Source organism: Clinocottus analis, unplaced genomic scaffold (genome assembly GCF_023055335.1).
Source record: "Clinocottus analis isolate CAN_PGR_092001 unplaced genomic scaffold, fCliAna1.0.p SCAF_47, whole genome shotgun sequence".
Taxonomy (NCBI): domain Eukaryota; kingdom Metazoa; phylum Chordata; class Actinopteri; order Perciformes; family Cottidae; genus Clinocottus; species Clinocottus analis.
In genome coordinates this window covers 464,254-484,160 of record NW_027176204.1, presented here as the reverse complement: position 1 = coordinate 484,160, position 19,907 = coordinate 464,254, and the positions used below count along the sequence as shown (strand labels likewise).

At 47.0% G+C, this 19,907-nt stretch overlaps 4 protein-coding genes across 8 annotated transcripts; 2 read left to right on the top strand and 2 right to left on the bottom strand.

Annotated features, from left to right (window-relative positions):
• Positions 1-1,309: 1,309 nt before the first annotated feature.
• On the bottom strand, positions 1,310-6,145 carry LOC137801970 (BTB/POZ domain-containing protein 1-like). 2 transcript variants are annotated; one of them, XM_068599454.1, is made up of 8 exons: positions 5,517-6,145; positions 4,767-4,923; positions 3,545-3,650; positions 3,264-3,461; positions 2,944-3,136; positions 2,739-2,826; positions 2,120-2,266; positions 1,310-2,012 (listed from the first exon to the last, which is right to left on the bottom strand). In XM_068599454.1, the coding sequence occupies exons 1-8, from the start codon at positions 5,930-5,932 to the stop codon at positions 1,854-1,856; spliced, it is 1,464 nt and encodes a 487-aa protein (XP_068455555.1). In that variant the 5' UTR covers positions 5,933-6,145; the 3' UTR covers positions 1,310-1,853. The 2 variants fall into 2 exon arrangements, with proteins under 2 accessions (XP_068455555.1, XP_068455556.1); XM_068599455.1 differs by having other exon boundaries at positions 2,944-3,073; positions 5,517-6,144.
• A 684-nt stretch (positions 6,146-6,829) lies between these two features.
• LOC137801956 (transmembrane 6 superfamily member 1-like) lies at positions 6,830-10,645 on the top strand. Of its 4 annotated transcripts, none has more exons than XM_068599424.1 (10): positions 6,830-7,090; positions 7,248-7,315; positions 7,476-7,577; positions 7,647-7,746; positions 7,878-7,960; positions 8,121-8,239; positions 8,430-8,534; positions 8,613-8,705; positions 8,790-8,909; positions 10,259-10,645. In XM_068599424.1, exons 1-10 carry the CDS (start codon positions 6,945-6,947, stop codon positions 10,592-10,594), a joined length of 1,272 nt encoding a protein of 423 aa, XP_068455525.1. In that variant the 5' UTR covers positions 6,830-6,944; the 3' UTR covers positions 10,595-10,645. The 4 variants fall into 4 exon arrangements, with proteins under 4 accessions (XP_068455525.1, XP_068455526.1, XP_068455529.1 ...); XM_068599425.1 differs by having other exon boundaries at positions 6,951-7,090; positions 7,192-7,315; XM_068599428.1 differs by having other exon boundaries at positions 6,954-7,090; positions 7,476-7,573.
• Positions 10,646-11,017: 372 nt separating this feature from the next.
• zrsr2 (zinc finger (CCCH type), RNA-binding motif and serine/arginine rich 2) lies at positions 11,018-15,575 on the top strand. The gene is made up of 11 exons (XM_068599385.1): positions 11,018-11,322; positions 11,564-11,643; positions 11,726-11,807; positions 11,879-11,987; positions 12,116-12,202; positions 12,601-12,639; positions 13,060-13,184; positions 13,304-13,517; positions 13,773-13,828; positions 13,915-14,024; positions 14,404-15,575. The coding sequence occupies exons 1-11, from the start codon at positions 11,282-11,284 to the stop codon at positions 15,411-15,413; spliced, it is 1,953 nt and encodes a 650-aa protein (XP_068455486.1). The 5' UTR covers positions 11,018-11,281; the 3' UTR covers positions 15,414-15,575.
• A 7-nt stretch (positions 15,576-15,582) lies between these two features.
• On the bottom strand, positions 15,583-19,703 carry ap1s2 (adaptor related protein complex 1 subunit sigma 2). The gene is made up of 5 exons (XM_068599386.1): positions 19,457-19,703; positions 18,840-19,018; positions 18,077-18,185; positions 17,831-17,968; positions 15,583-17,152 (listed from the first exon to the last, which is right to left on the bottom strand). The coding sequence occupies exons 2-5, from the start codon at positions 19,016-19,018 to the stop codon at positions 17,105-17,107; spliced, it is 474 nt and encodes a 157-aa protein (XP_068455487.1). The 5' UTR covers positions 19,457-19,703; the 3' UTR covers positions 15,583-17,104.
• Between the last annotated feature and the right edge of the window lie 204 nt (positions 19,704-19,907).

Below are 19,907 nucleotides of genomic sequence, written 5' to 3'. Positions count from 1 at the left end.
GACACAAAAATATGTATTGCGTTCAGCACCGTGACATAAACACATGAGCCCACACGCATGCACACACACCGCAGGAGGGGCGGGGCTCTCCCAGAATACACCGCGGCCCAACAACACCGGTCCCTGTCGCAGGATCCGAGCTATGCTACAGCTAGCTACCCGTTTGCTGCGGGCTCGTTGTCTGTGACCATCTGACGTGTTTCAACTCCGTCTCCTACAAATGACGTCCCCCACAACTAAAACACAACTTCAGTCACGCTGACGAGGAACGTGTTTTCTCCCTCATGACGTCGGTATTACAAATACGTTGATTACACGTCTGTGTTGTACTGCAGTGGGTTTACTGCACAAGAAGGAGTTCATCACCCACTTCGGCTGCGTTCACAAACAACCCGACTTAGAGAAGACCGGACCCGGCGGGAGGCGGGCCGTTACCGGCCCGGACCCGGCGGGACGCGGCGGGACGCGGGCTGTTACCGGCCCGGACCCGGCGGGACGCGGGCTGTTACCGGCCCGGACCCGGCGGGACGCGGGCTGTTACCGGCACCTCCGGCCCAGCGGTCTTCAGACCGGCCCCGTTACCGGCATCACACCGCCCCTTTTCTTTCCCCCGCAGATTTTAGACATTTAAATATGCTTAAATTCAGCGAGAAAGCAAGAAGACAATAACACAAACACACAATTATTAACGTATTTGTAATAAACAATACAACTAAACTACGTGTATAAGCAACGCATATAAATATAATCAACGTATTTGTGATACGTCAATAATCAAAGATGTAATAAAATATGTCCCTGACTTTTTTAAATATATATATATATATATATATAAATAAATAAATAAATTCGGTTGCTTATGATTACTAGTAGTGACTTCTGGAGAGGCAGAAGTATTACCAGCCGCTATATCTGCATTCTTTATCAAAATGGTACAGTCCTGGACATTGAGAGACAACCCATTGCGTGAGTACTTTTACTTTTAATACTTAAATTAAATGTAAAATTAAGTACTTTTTACTTTAGTAGGATTGTTGTAGTACTTTTATTTAAATTTTCCTGGGTACCTGTACTTTTACTTAAGTACTAAACTTCAGTACTTCCTCCACCACTGTTAATAATGATATAACTTCCCTTCAGCCTCTTGTTCTATATTAATAATTCCATGACATTAGATATTAATATTTAAAGCATGTGTTGAGCATGTTTCGGCCTCCTGATGAACCTCCTCTGTCTTTGTTCAGGTGTTTCAGAGCGCCCCCCAGTGACAGAAGGAGGAATGACACATAACTCAGAACATTATGCAGAATCCATTGAAACTATTTCACAACATTTTAATGCCAAAAAGCTAAAAAATAAAATGTTGTTTATTTCACCATAACAGTCCTGGAGTATTTCCTCCTCTTCACTTAATGTGTTGCTAGGCGGACATGAAGTCATAAATTACAGCAGGTACCATGGTTACATCACACGGATCCTCAACGCAGAAACAAGAGCTTGAAGACGCTGCCGAGAGCCATGAACAGTGACAATACAAAATATGCAAATAATATACTTTCAGTCAATGCGACAGCAAAAACTGAGCAAAGAGAATGAAATGGTGGCAACCAGCAACCGGCAGCGTGTCCAGCTCCACACCAGCAGATTAACCCCTTCAGGACGCCGCCTGACAGCAACACAGACGGTATGAAGATCATTTACAACTCCTGCACACACTCCACTGGTTTCCTCATTGTGGACCCGGTCCACACACCACTAAAGACACACACTCTCTCAGACACACAGTCTCTATTCCAGGCTGAAGAGGCACTACGTCATCTCCAGCAGTCTCCTGTCGCTGCACCAGCAGGGGTCTAGGTGTAGTAGATGATCTCTGGGATCTGCCCGTCCTCCACCGATGTACCGTTGTTGTTTCCTGGAGAGCTGAAGAACAAAAATGTTGTCTTGGTCCCTGTCGCTGATTCCTGGGTGACTTTCTTTAACCCCTTTGTGCCATAATGGGAGTCTGGGCCCTGGAGGTGGAGACAGGACAGATGTGTTAATCCAACCAGGTGGGTGAGAACAACTACACCTCTTGTTCATTCCTGCAGCAGTGCATGTTAAACCAGCAGGTGCAGACCTTTAAGGTGGCACATGCAGTGTAGCTGACGTTGGGGAGGATTTCCACCGGCTCTTTGAACATCACCCTGAACGTGTTAGCTGTGCCGTCACAGTTGAAGCCGGTGTCGTTCTGGCCCAGTGTGATGCGCTTGTCGCTCTCTAAGATCTGCAGAACGAGACGAAGTCGTCAGTGGAGGAACAACCGTGTGCAAGAGGAAGCTTCACGTGTAAAACACAGCTGGCCGGTTGCCGTGTGGCTGGGTTTTAGGCTTCAATAGAAAGAATGAATGCGTCTGTAATGTCTGTTCATTGACAGTGATGTTGAACATATCACGCTCCTTCAGCAGTGTTCTCTCCAGAACGCAATGTCGATACAAGCTTTGTCACAACTGGACTCACTTCTTCTCCATGTGAGTGCACGTTGTGGGAAGAGGAACTACGTGCAGCAGGGAAGAGTTCACCGAGTTTAGATTTAGACGTTTTTAAACCCTTTAAGTTGTTGCTTTGCTGCTTGTGTTTTAAAATGTGTTCATCTTCCACAAAGACATTCAGAATAACAGCTAAAAGCTGGAGCGATGCGTCGGTCCGGATATGAAAGGCCTTAACATAACGTCATGATGCACTGAAGGCAGAGTTACCTGTATGTTGACCTGGTAGTCAGTGGGTCCGTGTATTGAACCATACAGGCCAAAACCCACTATGGATATTCTTTTGTTCACATTAAATCTGTAGAGGGACGAAGGCAGACGGAAAAAGAAAATTAGACCAAAAGGAATAACTACTAACTGCAACTTCCACTGGGTTTGTTAGATTGGAGGACCGATGCGTTGTTGGTCTCCTCACCTGATTCTGTCACTGGTACCGCTGTACCCCCATCGACTCTCCACCTGCTGGAACCTATTAATGCTGTACTCCTCGCCCCGGAGGCAGCAGCGGGGCCGGTCGATGTAGTCGACCCGTGGTTTGGGGTTTACTGTAAAGTGTAAAAACAGATTTACCACCTCCCGATCGAACAATATTCCAGACTGGGCAGGCCCTGTTGCACAAGAAAGAATATCAAGCTGGTTTCTGTGAGCTGTTTGGACACATCAGGAACAGCATGGTCAGAAAACAAAGAACCATTGCAGGAAGAGAAACCAACGGTATGTTCGTGGTGCGCTTACCTGCAGCGAACTCTTCTACGGTCATGAGCGGGAAGCGGATGAGCGGCAGGGCTTTGCCCAGAACCTTCTGCTTGTTCTCAGAGGTCTGGGGAAGCTGTTGTCGGTAACACTCGGCCTCTGCCCAGCGCACCACCGCCCCGAACAAGCGGTTCTCCCTGATGCTGAGTGTGTCTCTTTGGAGCACTGCACATAAGGTGTCTACGCGCACAAACACACAGGAACAGTCAGTTTACCTCCAAACTAAAGAAAATGAAATCATTTTGTCGAGAAGACTCGCATACCGAGGTCGATGTCTGTGAAGCCCTCTGCGTTTATTGCGTCCGCAGTGCTTTTGTCGATGGTGTCCAAGCAGAGGCTGGCGAGCTGAGGCTCATCGAATAACCTGGCCTGGACCAGAGCACAACATGAGTCTGAGGATTCATTGTAGATACTGCTGTTTGTCATGCACCAAAGGATCATTTAAAAACACTCGTGTGACACCAACCAAAAGATGTTGGGGAAATAAAGCCGTCAACATATTCTGAAAACACCTGACTTTGGAAATCTAATACTCAAGTTGATAAATTAGTTGGATACATTTTTGGGCAAAATAAAATCACTCAACCCTCCATAAGACGGTAATGAACTTAAAATGTCACTGGTAATGAAGAGTACACTGCTGGAGACCAGTCTCTTTTTAAAAGCAGTGTTTTTGATGAGCAGCCTGACGCGCAGCAGCGAACACACAAACCGATGAACCAAAACTAAACAGCAGCATGAACCAAAAACAGCGCAAGCTAATGTGCTAAAAGCTCCTCCATGGACGGCTGCAGGACGGTCCTGTGGACACAGACACATGCTCACCCTCTGGTGGAAGCTTCCAGCAGATGGGATGAACAACATTGTCATTACATGGTTTCCTATTTAGACCTGACCGCGCATTATTAAAACCTTCTGCGCTACTTTAAATGTGTTTTTATTGTTTGTGCCTCGTAAAGCGTGGACTCACTTAAAGGACTCTCAACATACGTCCTGACTTTCAACTGCTGGTTTCTGAACAAGCACTTCCTGCTGCTCTCGTCACGTGGGAGAGGACCGGGACTTAAAGTACGCCTCCCAAAGCATCAAAACATAGACGTGTGTGAGAAACTCAACATCAAAGTAATGTCCCAGGTTGTACCATGAATATGTCCGTGTGTAACATGTGAATATGTCCGTGTGTAACATGTGAATATGTCCGTGTGTAACATGTGAATATGTCCGTGTGTAACATGTGAATATGTCCGTGTGTAACATGTGAATATGTCCGTGTGTAACATGTGAATATGTCCGTGGCAAACAAGATAACTATGAATGTTGTATATTGTAAAGAGGTAACTTCAAGGTGTGAGACTGAAGGTTAAGCCAGAGGGTTCAGGGTTCAGGTTCAGGGTTTAGGTTTAAGGGTTCAGGTTTAGGGTCTAGGGTTCAGGTTCAGGGTCTAGGGTTCAGCCTCAGGGTCAGATTGAGCAGCGGTGCAGTAACCTGAGTGAGGAGCATGAACGCGTTGTCGGCTCGGAGGTGCTTGGTGAGGAACTCCACACAGTGGCTCTCCAGAGCCGGGACGGCGTACTTCTTGGCCGTGTACAGAGTCGTCATCACAGTCTCAGGACCGATGTGGACCTCGTCAGAATACAAGAACCTGAGCAGAGGAAACGGGCAGAACGATGCCTTAATGTTTACCTTTTCCCTCATCAGACCCTGATGTAAACCATCCTTTCACCACTTAGAGCTTTGTGAGGGCCGTACCGCAGCTGTTTCATAAAGAAAGGCATCTATGAAAGTATTGTATCTGAGGTAATTAAAAATGCACAAAAACATTCCCGAGGACACACAGCTCCAAAAGCATGCGATTACTATTCGGTTACCCGTGTAGGATGGTCACTTCGCCATGCACTAAAACACAGCAAAGTGTCTCTGCTGCAGTTCATCCAGAGAAACATGGACTCACCTACATCACCCAGGAAAACACTGCGTTTCCTCTTTCTAACCTTCTGGCACTGGGTCTGGACCTGACTGTGCAGAGACGTCTTTGACATATGGACCCTTGTCTCTGCAGTATTCTACACCTGACGATGTTGTTACACCTGAGCTCCTGATCTGAGAGGCAGACCGTCATGTTCCAGGTAGCTCTGCCAGTGTGCAGTGCAATGGCCATCAGGCCCACATGCTCCTGTCCACCTGACTGCATGTTACGCGACCAGGTGGGCTTTAACCTGCGGTCACCTGTCCTACCTGAGCAAGGCGAGGAAGGCTGCAGGCTCCACGTCCGGCAGCTCGATCTCAGTGGAGGTCGTGGCCATCCCCCCGTTGAACATGGCATCAAACACGGCACTGCCGGCGGCCAGGACGAACTTGTGAGCCGGTATCCTCTGGGCCTGCCGGCCCTTCCCCACGACGAACCGGACGTCGCTGAGCAGCTCGTTGTTGAAGAGGAAGGCGAAGCGCTCCTTCAGGGAGCTCTTCGTCGCCTGCCAGTTGTACATGGGCTCCCGGTGAAGGCCGAGGGCGGGCGGGGAGGCGGACCGGGCGGACCCGGAGGCTGGCGCGGTGGAGAGCAGCGCCGCGGCTCCGGACTGGACCGCGTTGGACGCCGCCGCCTCCCGCCCGTCGTGGTTAGACGCTAAGCCGTCGCCGCTCCCGGTCGCCATAACGACGCGTTTCTCGGTGGTTTTCACCGTGAGGGAAGCTCCGTGACGTCACCGTGAACACACCGACCGGACCGTGCGCGCCTCGGTTCTCCTTTACGTGGTGTCCATCGCGGCGGACGCCATCATCCTTTGATGTGCAGAGAGCTAACGTTATCTGCTAGCTTGTTTTATCTGCTAGCTTGCTGCTGCTCCAGAAATGACGCAGACGCGCACTTCCTTCAAAACACGCTCAACTTTATTGTTCAGTTCACGAGCAACAAAACAACCACGAAGGACGAGGAGAGGAGCACAAAGCGAGACGAATAAAGGACGACTTAAAACAAACTATTCAGCTGTATATGTCGATGTGATATATTATAAATATACAGTTGCTAATGAAGTGTTTTGTTAGTAAATTAGCATTTGTTGAAATACAATTTTGCCCCAATAAAAATCATGAAGGAGGATAAACAGTCGTAATACATTTACGCATATTGAAATCAGCGATTACCATTTGAATCCGTTTTAGGGATTTAATTATATTAAAGTTATTTATAAATCAGATGACAAGCATATTCATATTTATTTACATATGTATCAATTGTATCTATTCATGTACATATATACTTGTATAAACAAACCTATTTATACATTTATTTGTATTTGTTGTGTTTCAAACCGACCACGAGATGTCAGTCTCTCTCTCTCTCTCTCTCTCTCTCTCTCTCTCTCTCTCTCTCTCTCTCTTTCTCTCTCGCTCTCTCTCTCTCTCTCTCTCTCTCTCTCTCTCTCTCTCTCTCTCTCAATATATATATATATATATATATATATATATATATATATATATATATATATATATATGCATGCCACTCTCTGACGCACCCAGGGTGAGAGAGAGAGAGAGAGAGAGAGAGAGAGAGAGAGAGAGAGAGAGAGAGAGAGAGAGAGAGAGAGTTAAACCTTTCACAGGGAAAGAAGGAAGAAGCTTCATAGAGCAACAGGAGGATCCTCTCCCGATGGACAGAAGCAGTAGATGTCATGTGAATGGACTCACTTCTCCCAGGAGATAAGTCTCTTCAGCCCGATACAACCAGCAGTTCTGCAGGGATGCAGTGTTTGTGCTGTCCTTGATGTCCATGCAGCCTGCTATTTATTCAAGTCCCTTATTCACAACAACAGGTGAGTGAGACGAGCCATTTATTTCAGTTTAGAAACTCTTGCCAGTAGAGCAGAAATCAGCATCATTTGAAATGAATGTGTCATGTTTACAATGAAAACAGAAAATTCTACACTGCACTTAGTGCTGAAGCTTTCTTCTTCTCTGGGAGTTCAACAGTCCTCATCCTGTCCATTTCTGCTGCGTAATGCTCAAGAAGAAGGATGCAGGAGATCCTCTGTTCTATGGTATGAAGCACACAGATGCATGAAAGAAGATGATGTTAAATGTTTATAGTTTTAGTAGAGAAATATAGATTCAACACCAAGACTTCAACATACAATAGAGGGGGTTATTGGGGAGTGTATAATCCTGCAGTAAACCTGCAGCATGTGTCTCTCTGTCCAGGGTTTGCCTTGTGCGCGTCCTTCAGTGTGATGAACCTGATCATCGGGCTGGAGCAGGACAACATCATTGATGGAGTTGTGATGTTTTACCTCAGAGAGGCAAGTGTTGGAGTGTCCCATTTGTGAGTCTGTTTGTCTTCTTACTGACAGATGGACCATGTGTTTCAGGCAGATCCACATATTAACACAGCACATGGGCACATGATCTCGTACTGGGACGGCTGTGTGCACTATCTCATGTATCTGGTCATGATCGCTGCCATCACTTGGGGGTAAGAGCGGTCGGTCTGTCTCTGTCCACCTGTTGGTCTCTACCAACCCATCCATCCACCCACGTCTCTTGGAAGTAGAATGTGATCATGTGACTTTGACAATGGTGGTGTTTTGTGGTTTGCACGCACAGGAAGAGTTACCGAAACGTAGGCCTCTACTGGGTGGGATCTTTTCTCACGCGCACCATAGTGTACATTCTTGGGAACGCTGTGGGTAAGTACACTAAAAATAATAGCATGCTTTCAGACAGCCAGTGTAGGATAGCCTGTGTGACCCCCTTCACACAAAACACTGCTGTAAATACTGCTGCGTTCAGGGCTTTGGGCTGTGTCTTTCCCACAATGAGATGTTGTCTCGGTGTGTTCTCTCTCAGGTAAATATGGGACCCACGTCAGCCCTCTCTTCCTCCTCCACATGCTCCACGTCTCTGTGTCCATCTGGGTCTGCTTCCAGATCTTCAGCCAGCCCGCCACCCGGGATGTTCAGTTGATAGTAAGCATCAAAACATGGCCCTTATAACAATAAAGGATATTATTGGAATATTCCTATATATATATATATATATATATATATATATATATATATATATATATATATATATATATATATATATATATAAATATGTATATATATTGTGTGTGAAGAATACATGCACTGTTTTAATGTGCTGTGGTTCTCTCAGAGCATCCAGGAGGCTGAAGGAACAAGTCTACTGGACAGACCAGCGGACCTCCTGTTCATCATCTCCCTCGTTCCTGCGTTTGCGTTCTGTGTCTTCAGAGGCCTGGTAAGAACCCACAACAGCATCACCTGCTCACACACAGTGGAGGAATCTGACAGATGCGTTTCTTCATGCGTCTGCCAGATTGTTCTGGACTGTTCCAGCGAATGGTGTCAAGCCTACACGCGGCAGTATGAGCCCTACCTCAAAGACCCTTCAGCCTATCCTAAAATACAGGTAACTCAGTGAAGCTCCAAACCTCATACCCTCATCCTGATACTGCACTTCTTTTCTGAAGTGAACTGTGTCTGTACTTGTCAGATGCTGGTGGGCATGCTGTACTCTGGGCCATACTACCTGGTTACTCTCTATGGGCTGCTGGTCCCAGGATGTGAGTGGATGACAGATGTGACTCTGGTGCACTCCGGAGCCCTGGCACAGGTACGTCGCTGCTCTTCCCTCGCTGTGGGCTGGTGGGCGAGGAACAACTAGGAGAGCTCCTGCACTAGCACACCTGTGTTTTCTCTTAATCTGGCTGTGTGGACAGCAACACACGCTCAGATGACACGAGGGTGGAATGGCATGGCAGACACACGTGGAATTCATCAAATCAATAATGGTCGCATTGTTTTTAGTGTGTCACAAAGATTCCAGTGAAACAGCATTTGTAATACCAGCACCACATGGAACAAGGCCATACTTCTTGATATTGATGCACCTGTGTTTACCTGAAAGGGCCAAACAATTCCAAAGAACAGGTCCACGTCTGTTTTCATGTCATATTGAAGTTATTTACAAGTTTCCAACTTGTGCAAGTTTCCAACTTGTAAATACAACTTGTAAATAAAGTTTATTTACAAGTTTCCAACTTGTAAATAGTGTTCACATCAACATCCAGCAGTTATGACTGGGACATACCTACTAGCTCTGAAAGCTCTGACATATCGTCACAAGACCTCCCCAAAGCCAAATCTAATGGATACAATGCATATCATGTCAATGTGAATGAACAGTTATAATAATAATAACTAACACAGTGAATTGTCCAGACCTTGTAGTGTGGTCTTTATAGTGTGGTCCCACAAAGGTCGTCCACATGAAAGAGCAACACATCTGTTCCCACATGACATCATCATTCCAGGTGGATTAGGCCATGCAGTCCTCTCTCTCCCGCTGCTCGCACACTAGTCTCTGTTTAAGTGGTTTTTCTGTGCAGTAAAACACAATTGGATCTGCATGAACAGCTCCGCTCTGGATCGACACCACATGCTCTCTCATCTGGAGACGCAAACTCTGTTGGTGGGAGCAACAGGACAAAGCAACTCAAGCAACTGAAGCATCTGAAGCATCTGAGCTGCCGCGTCAGTCATCGCTGGGATAAAGGGAAGAGGCTGGCTTCAGGCCAAGGGGAACGGTGGCGTTCACTTTAATGGCAGCTGCTTGACTCGGCTATGAATAGGAAAGCTGCAGTTGCTCTGAGACGCGTCATGAGTCTTCTTTCAGTGACTTTCTATGAAAACTGGCAGGAGTCTGTTACAATGGAAAAATATTTTAAACAATTGTTCCCTTTGTATCGTGTTACTTTACAGATTGTCTTTGTATTATTCCTTTAAATGAACTGTAAAATCTAGACAATGTGAAGTTGTGAAAAGATATGAGAGGATTTCCTCCTATATTCACAAATGTACACTGGTGTTTAACACAATCATCATATCAATGTATAATGATTGTTGGGTTGTATGTAGCTTTTAGTCATTGCTGTAATTGTCCCTTCCTGCTTCACTCCGTAGTCTCAGTTCGCTCACATTGGAGCGTCGCTTCACACACGGACGGCGTTCCCCTTCAGGGTTCCTGCTGCCGGCTGGCTCGTCTTCATGCTGATCAACATCCTGTACGCTCTGCTGCCTCAGGCGCTGTGCTACCGCTGCTGCTGCAGGCCGGCCTTCTTCACTAGGCCGGCCTTCTTCACCAGGCCGGCCTTCTCCACCTGGCCGGCCTTCTCCACTAGGCCGGCCTTCTCCAACAGCCCGGCCTTCTCCACCAGGCCGGCCTTCTCCAACAGGCCGGCCTTCTCCACCAGGCCGGCCTTCTCCACCAGGCCATCACCAGACAAGAAGACTGGATGAGAGGGAGACAGGGGGTTGAGGATGCCTGAATAAAAGGCTGCAGTGCTTGTAGAGGAGTGTGTTTGCAGTTATTAGCTGTTGCTATTTCTGGAGCTTCCACGTTTATCCTGAATGAGTTTTTGGAAACGTGACAAAATACTCGAGTGTCAAACAGTTTTTATACACTCAGTGTGTCACAGTGGAGATAATGGGATTGTGTGGGATTCAAACTACTAAACAGTCATTATTCTTCTTCCAGGTTTTAAAAATTGCTTACTCGTTGACATTTGAGTTTTGTGTGTCTTTTTGCTAATAATTATATTAAATAAATACATCATTCACGTGTCTATGCTTTTTATGCTATAGTTACAGCTATGTAGTGTACACAGGAATAAATACACAGATATTCAACTATTTGAGCAACAAATATGTTCTTAAATGTATTTGCATCGTATTGTAGTGTTTTAAATTTTAAACCGGAAGTACTTTGTGTTCACGCGACCTCTTCCGCTAAACAACTCCGCGTGCGAGCGAACAACAAGTTTACAACATAAAGGAAGTATTACGGCTCTGAGAGACCAGGTCCACTGGAAACCAGCCGTCCAGCCAGCAGAATAATGGGTTTCACCTGAACGCGAGGAAGAGACGTCACCTGAGCTAACGTTAGCTAGACATGCTAACGTTAGCTGGACATGCTAACTAGCTGTGATGGCAGCACCGACGCCTCTGAGTTCTGCTCCTGCGCCCAGGTCGGTGTCTCTCTCTTCTTACAGCCATATAAACATGTTTGGAGTGGTGGATAGAAATAAGCTGACGTCACGACGTAAAGAGCATTTTAACTTGAACCACATGTGTTATACCTGCGTCGCGCCCCTGCTAATACGAGCGTGACTGCAGCTGATCACCTGCAGCGTCTCTGCTCCTGACAGCAGCACATGCATCGTGTTTCTACTCATCTGGTTATTGTTTCAAATGTCATCTTGTCTTCAGTCAAAAGCTGCGCAAGGCTGCTCTGAGGAAGGAGAGGAGGAAGAGGAAACGCCAAGCTCTGGCCCAAGTTAGAGGACGTGGTGAGAAGCTTGTATTGTGTGATCTCTCCAGTGGTTGCTGCACCGTTACACCAGACCAACCGCAGCATCTGCCCTGTTACAGGTCTAACTAATGGACCAAGCAATGTGCCTGAAGAAATACATGATGAAGACGATGAGGATGGCGACGCTGCAGAGGAGGAAAGGTGAATATTGACATCACTCATTCAGTCTCATGCAATGACAACAGCAGCTCAGTGTTGACTGGTTTCCTCAGACTGCGGCTGCACGAGGAGTGGCTGCAGAAAGAAAGGTGTGCCCAGGAGGAGTTCAGGCTGCGAGCTGAGAGGGAGGACGCTGCGAGGAGGAGAAAAGAAGACGAGGAGGTGATCTGCTGCTTGAATCCAGCTGATCGTAATAACTTGGCCCCAAATAGTACGAATGACTGGAGTCTGACTCCGTAGATCAGTGAGCGTGAGTGAACATATTAATAACTACTGTCTTTTGTTCCCAGCGGATGATAAAGGAGGAATGGGAGGCTCAGCAGAAGAAAGAACAGGAAGAAAAAGAGCAGAAGCAGCAGGAGAAGCGGGACAGAGAGGTGAAACGGGCGCCAGCAGGATAGAACAGAAAGAAACATATCCTCTTCTACTCCACCAGTGTTTATGTTGCCCGTCCAAAAGGGACCATGCAGACAGTCGTGCAGTAATGTTTCCTTTGTAAAGATGTTTTGCTGTGTACATGGTTGTATTTAAACATTTCCTTGACTGAGGAGCACGAGCAGCGTCCTGCACTAAGACACACACAGAGAGAAACAGCAGCTTCAGCCCTCACGAGGATGTATCTTTTACTTTGAGTGAAAAGCGTGTGTGAAATCTGAAACGTCCAGATGTTGACATGCCAGTCCCTCCTGAGTGTGATCTTAACACAGCGACAGATCTGCTGCAGTTTGTTGACCTCTACTCATTTTCACCAGCCGTGTCTTTACACCATTTGTAGGAGGCCGTTCAGAAAATGTTGGACGAAGCGGAACATCAGGTACAAACGCATCGAAAAGCTGTCGAAGCATTGTTTGTGTCACTAAAGTCCATCGTTCATAGTCTGTTTGTCTCAGTTTAACATGCTTTAGTGTAACATGTAGTAATATATACTCGGGCTGTGGACATGGCTCCGGAAATAACCAAAGTGTTGGACGATGTTAGCGCATCACAGACGTACCAGCAGAAGATTTACAGAATATGAGTTTGAAATAGTTTCTCTCTTCTTAGAGTTTCCATCGTAGCACATTTGTTTTAAATGTAAAATATCCTACTTTAATAACCAATTCATCTTAAAAATGTAAGTTATATGACAATTTATTGGTTATCTATTATTTAGTTATTAAAGCTGAGAGGTAAATTATCAAATCAAATCTCTTGTGTGAGAATTTAATAGATTTGTTTGATTTCTCTCTTGCAGCTAGAAAACGGGTCGTGGATGAACCCCGAGGCTCCCGGGAAGAACGGCCAGAACTTTGGAACGGAGCGCGACGTCGCCAACTGTCCGTTCTTCCTGAAGACCGGCGCGTGCCGGTTCGGAGACAGGTACTCTTCTTTCTGTTGTCATGTGACTTGTGACGGACAGGACGGCCGCACAGGCATCAAGACGTGCCGTTCTTTAATGTTTCTGTATATTCTGCCCTCCGCTGTCTTTTCGAGTCCAGATGTTCCCGGAAGCATGTGTATCCCACAGCCAGCCCGACCCTGCTGATCCGGGCCATGTTCACAACGTTTGGCATGGAGCAGTCGCGCAGAGACGACTACGACGCGGACGCCTGTTTGGAGCACAGCGAGGAGGAGCTGCAGGAGGCCTTCCTGGAGTTCTACCACGACGTCCTGCCGGAGCTGAAGGGCATCGGCAAGGTCGTGCAATTCAAGGTCAGATGAAGGGTTTGCACTGAAGCAAAGCAGTGGGCTGTCTGGAGTCATCCATCTGACTGCGAGGTTTCAGTATACGTTAAGGGCTGAGGGCAGAAATCTGGTGCCACTTATTTAAGTTGACTTATCTTTGTTTTTCATTCACCAGCAAAGAGAAGCAAAATGATAGTCTTTTTTATTTTTATGAAATAGTCTGTTGCATGATTCAATTATTACCACTAGAAATACACACCCGGCTTCATTGTGTTCTTTCAGGTCAGCTGCAACTACGAGCCGCACCTGAGAGGAAACGTTTACGTCCAGTTCCACACGTACGTTTGCTGCAACTCTTCCACAACCTGCAAACAAATGAACCGTATGTCTGAAAACTGCTCCTGTGTTGTTCTTGTCCGTCCAGAGAGGAGCAGTGCAGAGACGCCATCATCAAGTTCAACGGCAGGTTTTACGCAGGCCGGCAGCTCCAATGTGAGATGTGTCCCGTCACGCGCTGGAAGAACGCCATATGTGGTGAGTTCTGGTGACGGGTTGGAGAGCGGCACGGTGACTCTGCAGAGACACGGGACTCGATCTCTCACGGTGACTCTGCAGAGACACGGGACTCGATCTCTCACGGTGACTCTGCAGAGACACGGGACTCGATCTCTCACGGTGACTCTGCAGAGACACGGGACTCGATCTCTCACGGTGACTCTGCAGAGACACGGGACTCGATCTCTCATGTGGACTCTGCAGAGACACGGGACTCGATCTCTCACGGTGACTCTGCAGAGACACGGGACTCGATCTCTCATGTGGACTCTGCAGAGACACGGGACTCGATCTCTCACGGTGACTCTGCAGAGACACGGGACTCGATCTCTCTCCTGCCTCCTTGTGTCTTTCTCAGGGTTGTTCGACAGACGGCGGTGCCCCAAAGGAAAGCACTGCAACTTCCTGCACGTGTTCCGAAACCCGAGCAACGAGTTCTGGGAGGCGGATCGGGACCTGCACATGTCGCCCGACCGCAGCGTCAGGGGGAGCCGCAGAGACGGCTGGCACTCAGAGCGACACGGAGACCGGTCCTGGAGGCAGCGCCAGTGCAGCAGAAGCCCACCGAGGTCCGACAGGTCCGAGAGGTCCCACAGCAGGCGAGACGGCGACCGACAGAGGAGCAGGAGCAGAGAGAGAAGGGCCTCCCAGAGGACGTCCAGACACAGTGACAGGGCGAAGGATTGGTATCGGAGCAGGAGCAGGGACAGGTCCAGGTCCAGGAGTGAGGACAGAGACCGTAGAGACAAAGATGCAGACACGAGAGACCGTAGAGACAAAGATGCAGACACAAGAGACCGTAGAGACAAAGATGCAGACACAAGAGACCGTAGAGACAAAGATGCAGACACGAGAGACCGTAGAGACAAAGATGCAGACACAAGAGACCGTAGAGACAAAGATGCAGACACAAGAGACCGTAGAGACAAAGATGCAGACACGAGAGACCGTAGAGACAAAGATGCAGACACGAGAGACCGTAGAGACAAAGATGCAGACACGAGAGGCCGGTCCAGAAGCGCAAGCAGAGAGAGGAAGAAAGAAAAGAGACACAAGAAACCCGATAAGCCTGAGAAGCCTGTTAGCGGGGACTCGAACACACGGCGGCACCACAAACACTCCAAGAAGAGCAAGAAGAAGAGCAGGAAGAAGCACAGGAGGAAGAGCGCTTCGCCTGGTGGGACGGCCTCGTCCGGAGAGTCGGAGGAAGAGACGCCGGCAAACCTCACAGCGACGAGTCAGGAGACGAAAGAAACTCAGGAAAACAAAGACTCTGATGAGCCGCTGCGCGTCGAGGGCGAGAGGTCGAGTCCCGAAAGAGAGTCAGGAACACCCGCCGAGCCGCAGGAGACAGGACTCGTCTGTTAGAGGCTGATGAAGGAATGAAGGAAGATGATGAAGGAAAAGACTTCAGAGCCCTGATGCCGTCACACACTGTACTTATGTGAACATGTGGCTTTAATAATTGAACGCTGGACCTTCGGCACTACTTTTACTGTTGTTGCTTTATAAAAACAAAAGATCAACAAACGGGGAGTTCTTTTCTTTTGGTTGACATTTATTGTTAACTTTCAAATAAGAAAAAGAAATGTTGGCAAATGTGTTGGCAGTGTTTAATACAAAAGGTGATCTCTTCTTCACAAATCAAAGATGAACTTAATAATTCATAATTGGTTATGAATGTTCAACAGAAACACTTTGTGGTTTTAAGAATGCTGATCAACAGTTTGCAGGAGCATCTGTTCCTGTTCTTCTGGGTCCTGTGGAGACAGACCGGTCCTCCAGCAGAGGAATACTTCACAACACTGAACTGTGGCCGAATGAGCCGCTCGCGTTGAGCATCCTTCAGCACGCGTGGAGACGCTGAAGCACAGTGTTCTTTGGTCGCGTGTTGTTTGATCCAACGTGTCGGAACGCTTTCATCTGGACCTCTTCCTGACGTAAGAGTTACCTTCAGTGGACATTTAGAGCTTAAATGTTTTATCAATAACTGACAGAAATTAACGACACAAAGACAATTTTGACAAATTGCAAACGGCTTATCAAAAGGTAAACATTTTGGTTTTGAAAAGGAAACATGAAATGGTTAACTTGTACAAACGTATATGCTGATTTTAATCATGGGTAATAGTTTAATGTCACTCAGTGAAGGTTGAGTTGACCCTTGTGATGGTTTGACCCATGTGATGGTTTGACCCGTGTGATGGTTTGACCCTTGTGATGGTTTGACCCTTGTGATGGTTTGACCCTTGTGATGGTTTGACCCTTGTGATGGTTTGACCCTTGTGATGGTTTGACCCTTGTGATGGTTGTGACTGGAAGCGGCCCTCTGCTGCTGCTGCTCATGTCTCAGTTACAGACGACTCGGCAAATAAATAAAATGGCGGTTTGGGAAAAAAACAACCTGTAATTTAGTAACACTGTTCTGAAGGTAAATCTAGAAGCATCTGGATGAAATAAATATTCCATCCAATGCATAATAAGTACAATGAACACAATTCCCCAAACGGTCCAAAAGGAAACGTATCTTCTTGGAAATGAACTAAACTTGAACCGTATATGAGTTATTCTGTTAACTATTGATGGGTCTTTGCTGGATCAATATAAAATAAAAAGGACGCTTTAATATTTTGCTCTTGACAAAGTAAAAACCTGTTTGTATGCAGAGCAGGAAGTCAGTTCATAATTCAATATTAAATGACGCTCAGAGTCAAATGAGGGTTTATAGACAGAAGCACCTTAATAAAAAGTAAAGGGTCCAGTCGGGTGAGGCGATCGTGACGCTGCAGTTTCCATGTCGTCGCTACATTGTACTGCGTGGATTTAACAAGTCTGGGTGTGAAGTTACGCGAATAGCACTGCAGAATACAGCGGGGGAGATTGTACATAGACACATTCAAACCACAGTTGGCACCACATTGAAAAGGACATTACTGGATAGGACAGGAATACACAGGTGGCAATTATATACAGACAACACTGACACGGGACAAAAGGAGAAGACGGGGTAGAGACGTGGAGGGTTGCCAGATCTGCAGCCGGAGAAGGAGCGCGATGATTCATGTCAGCCCAATTTCCTCTAAAACGCTCCGCGGTGCCTCGGCCTCCTGCAGACGGAGAAAAAGAAAGATGTTCTTTGCCGTCGTACACTTTGGAGTACAAATTCTCCCATCTAATGTTAAATTCATGGTACACAAGTCACAAAGGAAAGTTACTAAATGTGTGCCGGTACCTTTCTAGGCCCTCAGCTGTTACTACAACAGGATTAGTGTCACGCTGACAAGACACCAGTCGACTGCAAAACACTGCAGCCAGACAAACGCAGACGTGCAGGAAGAGACGCACTGATGGAGAGGAGGGCTCAGAACGAGCGACAGATGACGAAACACCAAGATCTTAGCTCCGCCCTCCTGTGTTAATGTTCGGATCACGATGGAAAGGAATTCTTAATTTACTCCAAAGATTACTTGATTCGACAGAAAGTGCTTTGATAAACGACGAGTTCAACTCTTTTTTCAAGCTAAAATGTCAATTTGCTTGTTCCGGCCTCTCAAATGTAAAGATTTGCAGAATTTTGCCTTAAAACGACAGTGAAGTTAGTATTTATTTGGGATTTGGACTGTTGGACGACACAAACAAGAAGTCATCAGCTTGGGCTCAGGAAACTTGCGATTGGCATTTTCCCTGAACTGTCTGATACGTTTACAGCCCAAACGAGCAGGTTGGTGGACAGGTGTCGGTCTGCCTCGTGGGTTCAACTATCGCTGATGGAGAAGAGAGAGTACCTCCTGCAGCAGGTCGGCCTGCTCGATGGCCTTCAGCACGTTCTTCTTGGACGTCTCCTGGGCCTCTCCGCCCAGCAGGAACTCATCCAGAATGAAGTAGGCCTTCTCAAAGTTGAAGATAATATCCAACTCGCACACCTGTGAGGCCACAACACCACAAACCGCAGCAGATCAGTGAGATCCTGACTAAAAGACTGAAAACCTTGGATCAGTCAGCATGCTACGTGTGTTGTTTGAGAGACTCACACTGCCAAAATATTTGTCCAGCAGCTCCACGTATCTGTGGATGATCTCCAGCGTGATGAGCTCATTGTCCTGGTCCTCCACTGCGCAGCAGAAATACAAGCTGGCGTATCTACAACGGCAAGCACGGAGGTAAAAGATCGAGGCGGCGATGAGTCGACCATTACAGCAGAAATGCAATATATTAGTGTGCTTAGTTTAGGTTTATTTAGCAGTAATCACGGTCCACAACGTATCGTTCGTTCGTAGGTCTATCTATCTATCTATCTAGTAAGTGGTCTTCAAAGGGAAAATATTTGTGTTTGTTCTGTTTCACAGAAAGTCACATTAAGACAAAACTACAAATCACATAACATAGACTTTAAATAAATAACAAAATCTGAACAAAAACGGAACATTGTAACCTTTACGCATAACATGTTTTGTGCATTTGATTGTTTGTATGATATATTCCAAATTGTGTCATGTTATTAAACACATGACGATGTGTCTTTTGTATTTCCAAGATTGCGTCTTTGTCAGGAGGAACCAGGCCCTCTTCCTGTCTCTGAGTCCTCCATTGTTTGGCCGTCGTTACAAGAGAGGGGGTGTTTTCTGGCTTTCTTCACGCACCAGAACGTGAGATCAAATGCCAGAAATTTCTGTGCTTGACAAAATAATCATTGAAACGTTGTTTTATACCACCACCTGCATCTGGTCGGCTCTCAGGGTGCATGTGGTTTAAATACATGTGATGCTCACCTGCCATACATCACGCCTCTCTTACCTCTTGTACACAATCTTGAGGTCCCTCCACTCCAAGAAGCTGCACATCTTGGGCTTGCGGGCCAGGATGGTCTGGACCAGGTCCCTGGAGATCTTCTTCCTCTCCTTGTCGGACAGGGGCACGTACCATTTCTGGAGCCGCAGCTTTCCCTGCCGGCTGAACAACAGCATGAACTGCATCTGAGGGAGGAGGTTCATGTCAAAGTCATCCACAGCCTGACCCTGTCAACGTCGGTCAGAGGAGACCGGCAGTGTGTTGACAGACAGGACGGACAGCTAAAGGGACGGAAGGGGCCGGCGGTGCTAAACCAGCGCTCGTTACATGTATGCTGTGTTGATTCGTTGAAAGAAAGTTAATCCAGCACATCTCACGTGTACAGCATAACACACACGTAACGGCCGAACAGGAAACACAGGCCATCACTATCAGTGGATGAGACGAGCTACTCGTCTGCTCGCGTGTATTTTCGCTCAACAGTATGCGCAGGGAGCTTTGGCACAAACTTCCGTTAGCTTCGGTTAGCGGTCCTCTCGACCGCGCCACACACACACATCATTCACACGGTCCTCTGCGCGCAGCTAGCTACACGGACACGAGACGTAAACACGACTCTTTACCTTTGACCGGGCCTCCGGTTTAGTCTCTCGACTGTTGACTTAAGTAAATTCAAGAGGAACACATAACCAGAGACGAACAGACGTGTCGGTGTCTCTGTAGCTTAGCCGCTCATCCAGACGGATGCTAAACTAGCTAGCGGATGGTCGTTGCTGGTGAGACGACGATGGAGTCAGCGTGCTGTGATTGGCCAAGAAGTCCACAGCTGTGCGATGTGATTGGCTGAAATATTCCGTTATTCTCTACGCTATTCCTTCTTGTAGCGGAAACTTTTTCATGGCCAGTCAGGTGAATCGGAATGTGACGTCACTTTGTAGAAATGGCGGCGTGGAACGCTCCATTCATTTAACGGGTAATATTTTGCTTGTAAATATTTTTTTTTTAACCCATAATAAGAAGAAGATATGATGTATTGTTGTACAATACATAAAACCACCCACCGTGATATCTAAT

Bases quoted from the DNA above. Each gene is read 5' to 3' on its own strand.
- LOC137801970 (XM_068599454.1), bottom strand. From the start codon at position 5,932: ATGGCGACCGGGAGCGGCGACGGCTTAGCGTCTAACCACGACGGGCGG. The intron at 3,137-3,263 runs GTAAGCGCACCA...CTTGTGCAACAG, and splicing joins CGTAGAAGAGTTCGCTGCAG to GGCCTGCCCAGTCTGGAATA. The intron at 2,267-2,738 runs GTAACTCTGCCT...CTCGTTCTGCAG, and splicing joins ACTACCAGGTCAACATACAG to ATCTTAGAGAGCGACAAGCG.
- LOC137801956 (XM_068599424.1), top strand. From the start codon at position 6,945: ATGTCATGTGAATGGACTCACTTCTCCCAGGAGATAAGTCTCTTCAGC. The intron at 7,091-7,247 runs GTGAGTGAGACG...GGAGTTCAACAG, and splicing joins TCCCTTATTCACAACAACAG to TCCTCATCCTGTCCATTTCT. The intron at 7,316-7,475 runs GTATGAAGCACA...CTCTCTGTCCAG, and splicing joins AGGAGATCCTCTGTTCTATG to GGTTTGCCTTGTGCGCGTCC.
- zrsr2 (XM_068599385.1), top strand. From the start codon at position 11,282: ATGGCAGCACCGACGCCTCTGAGTTCTGCTCCTGCGCCCAG. The intron at 12,640-13,059 runs GTACAAACGCAT...TCTCTCTTGCAG, and splicing joins TGGACGAAGCGGAACATCAG to CTAGAAAACGGGTCGTGGAT. The intron at 13,185-13,303 runs GTACTCTTCTTT...TTTCGAGTCCAG, and splicing joins GCGTGCCGGTTCGGAGACAG to ATGTTCCCGGAAGCATGTGT.
- ap1s2 (XM_068599386.1), bottom strand. From the start codon at position 19,018: ATGCAGTTCATGCTGTTGTTCAGCCGGCAGGGAAAGCTGCGGCTCCAG. The intron at 17,969-18,076 runs GTGAGTCTCTCA...GTGGCCTCACAG, and splicing joins TGGACAAATATTTTGGCAGT to GTGTGCGAGTTGGATATTAT. The intron at 17,153-17,830 runs GTACTCTCTCTT...CTCCGTCTGCAG, and splicing joins AGGCCGACCTGCTGCAGGAG to GAGGCCGAGGCACCGCGGAG.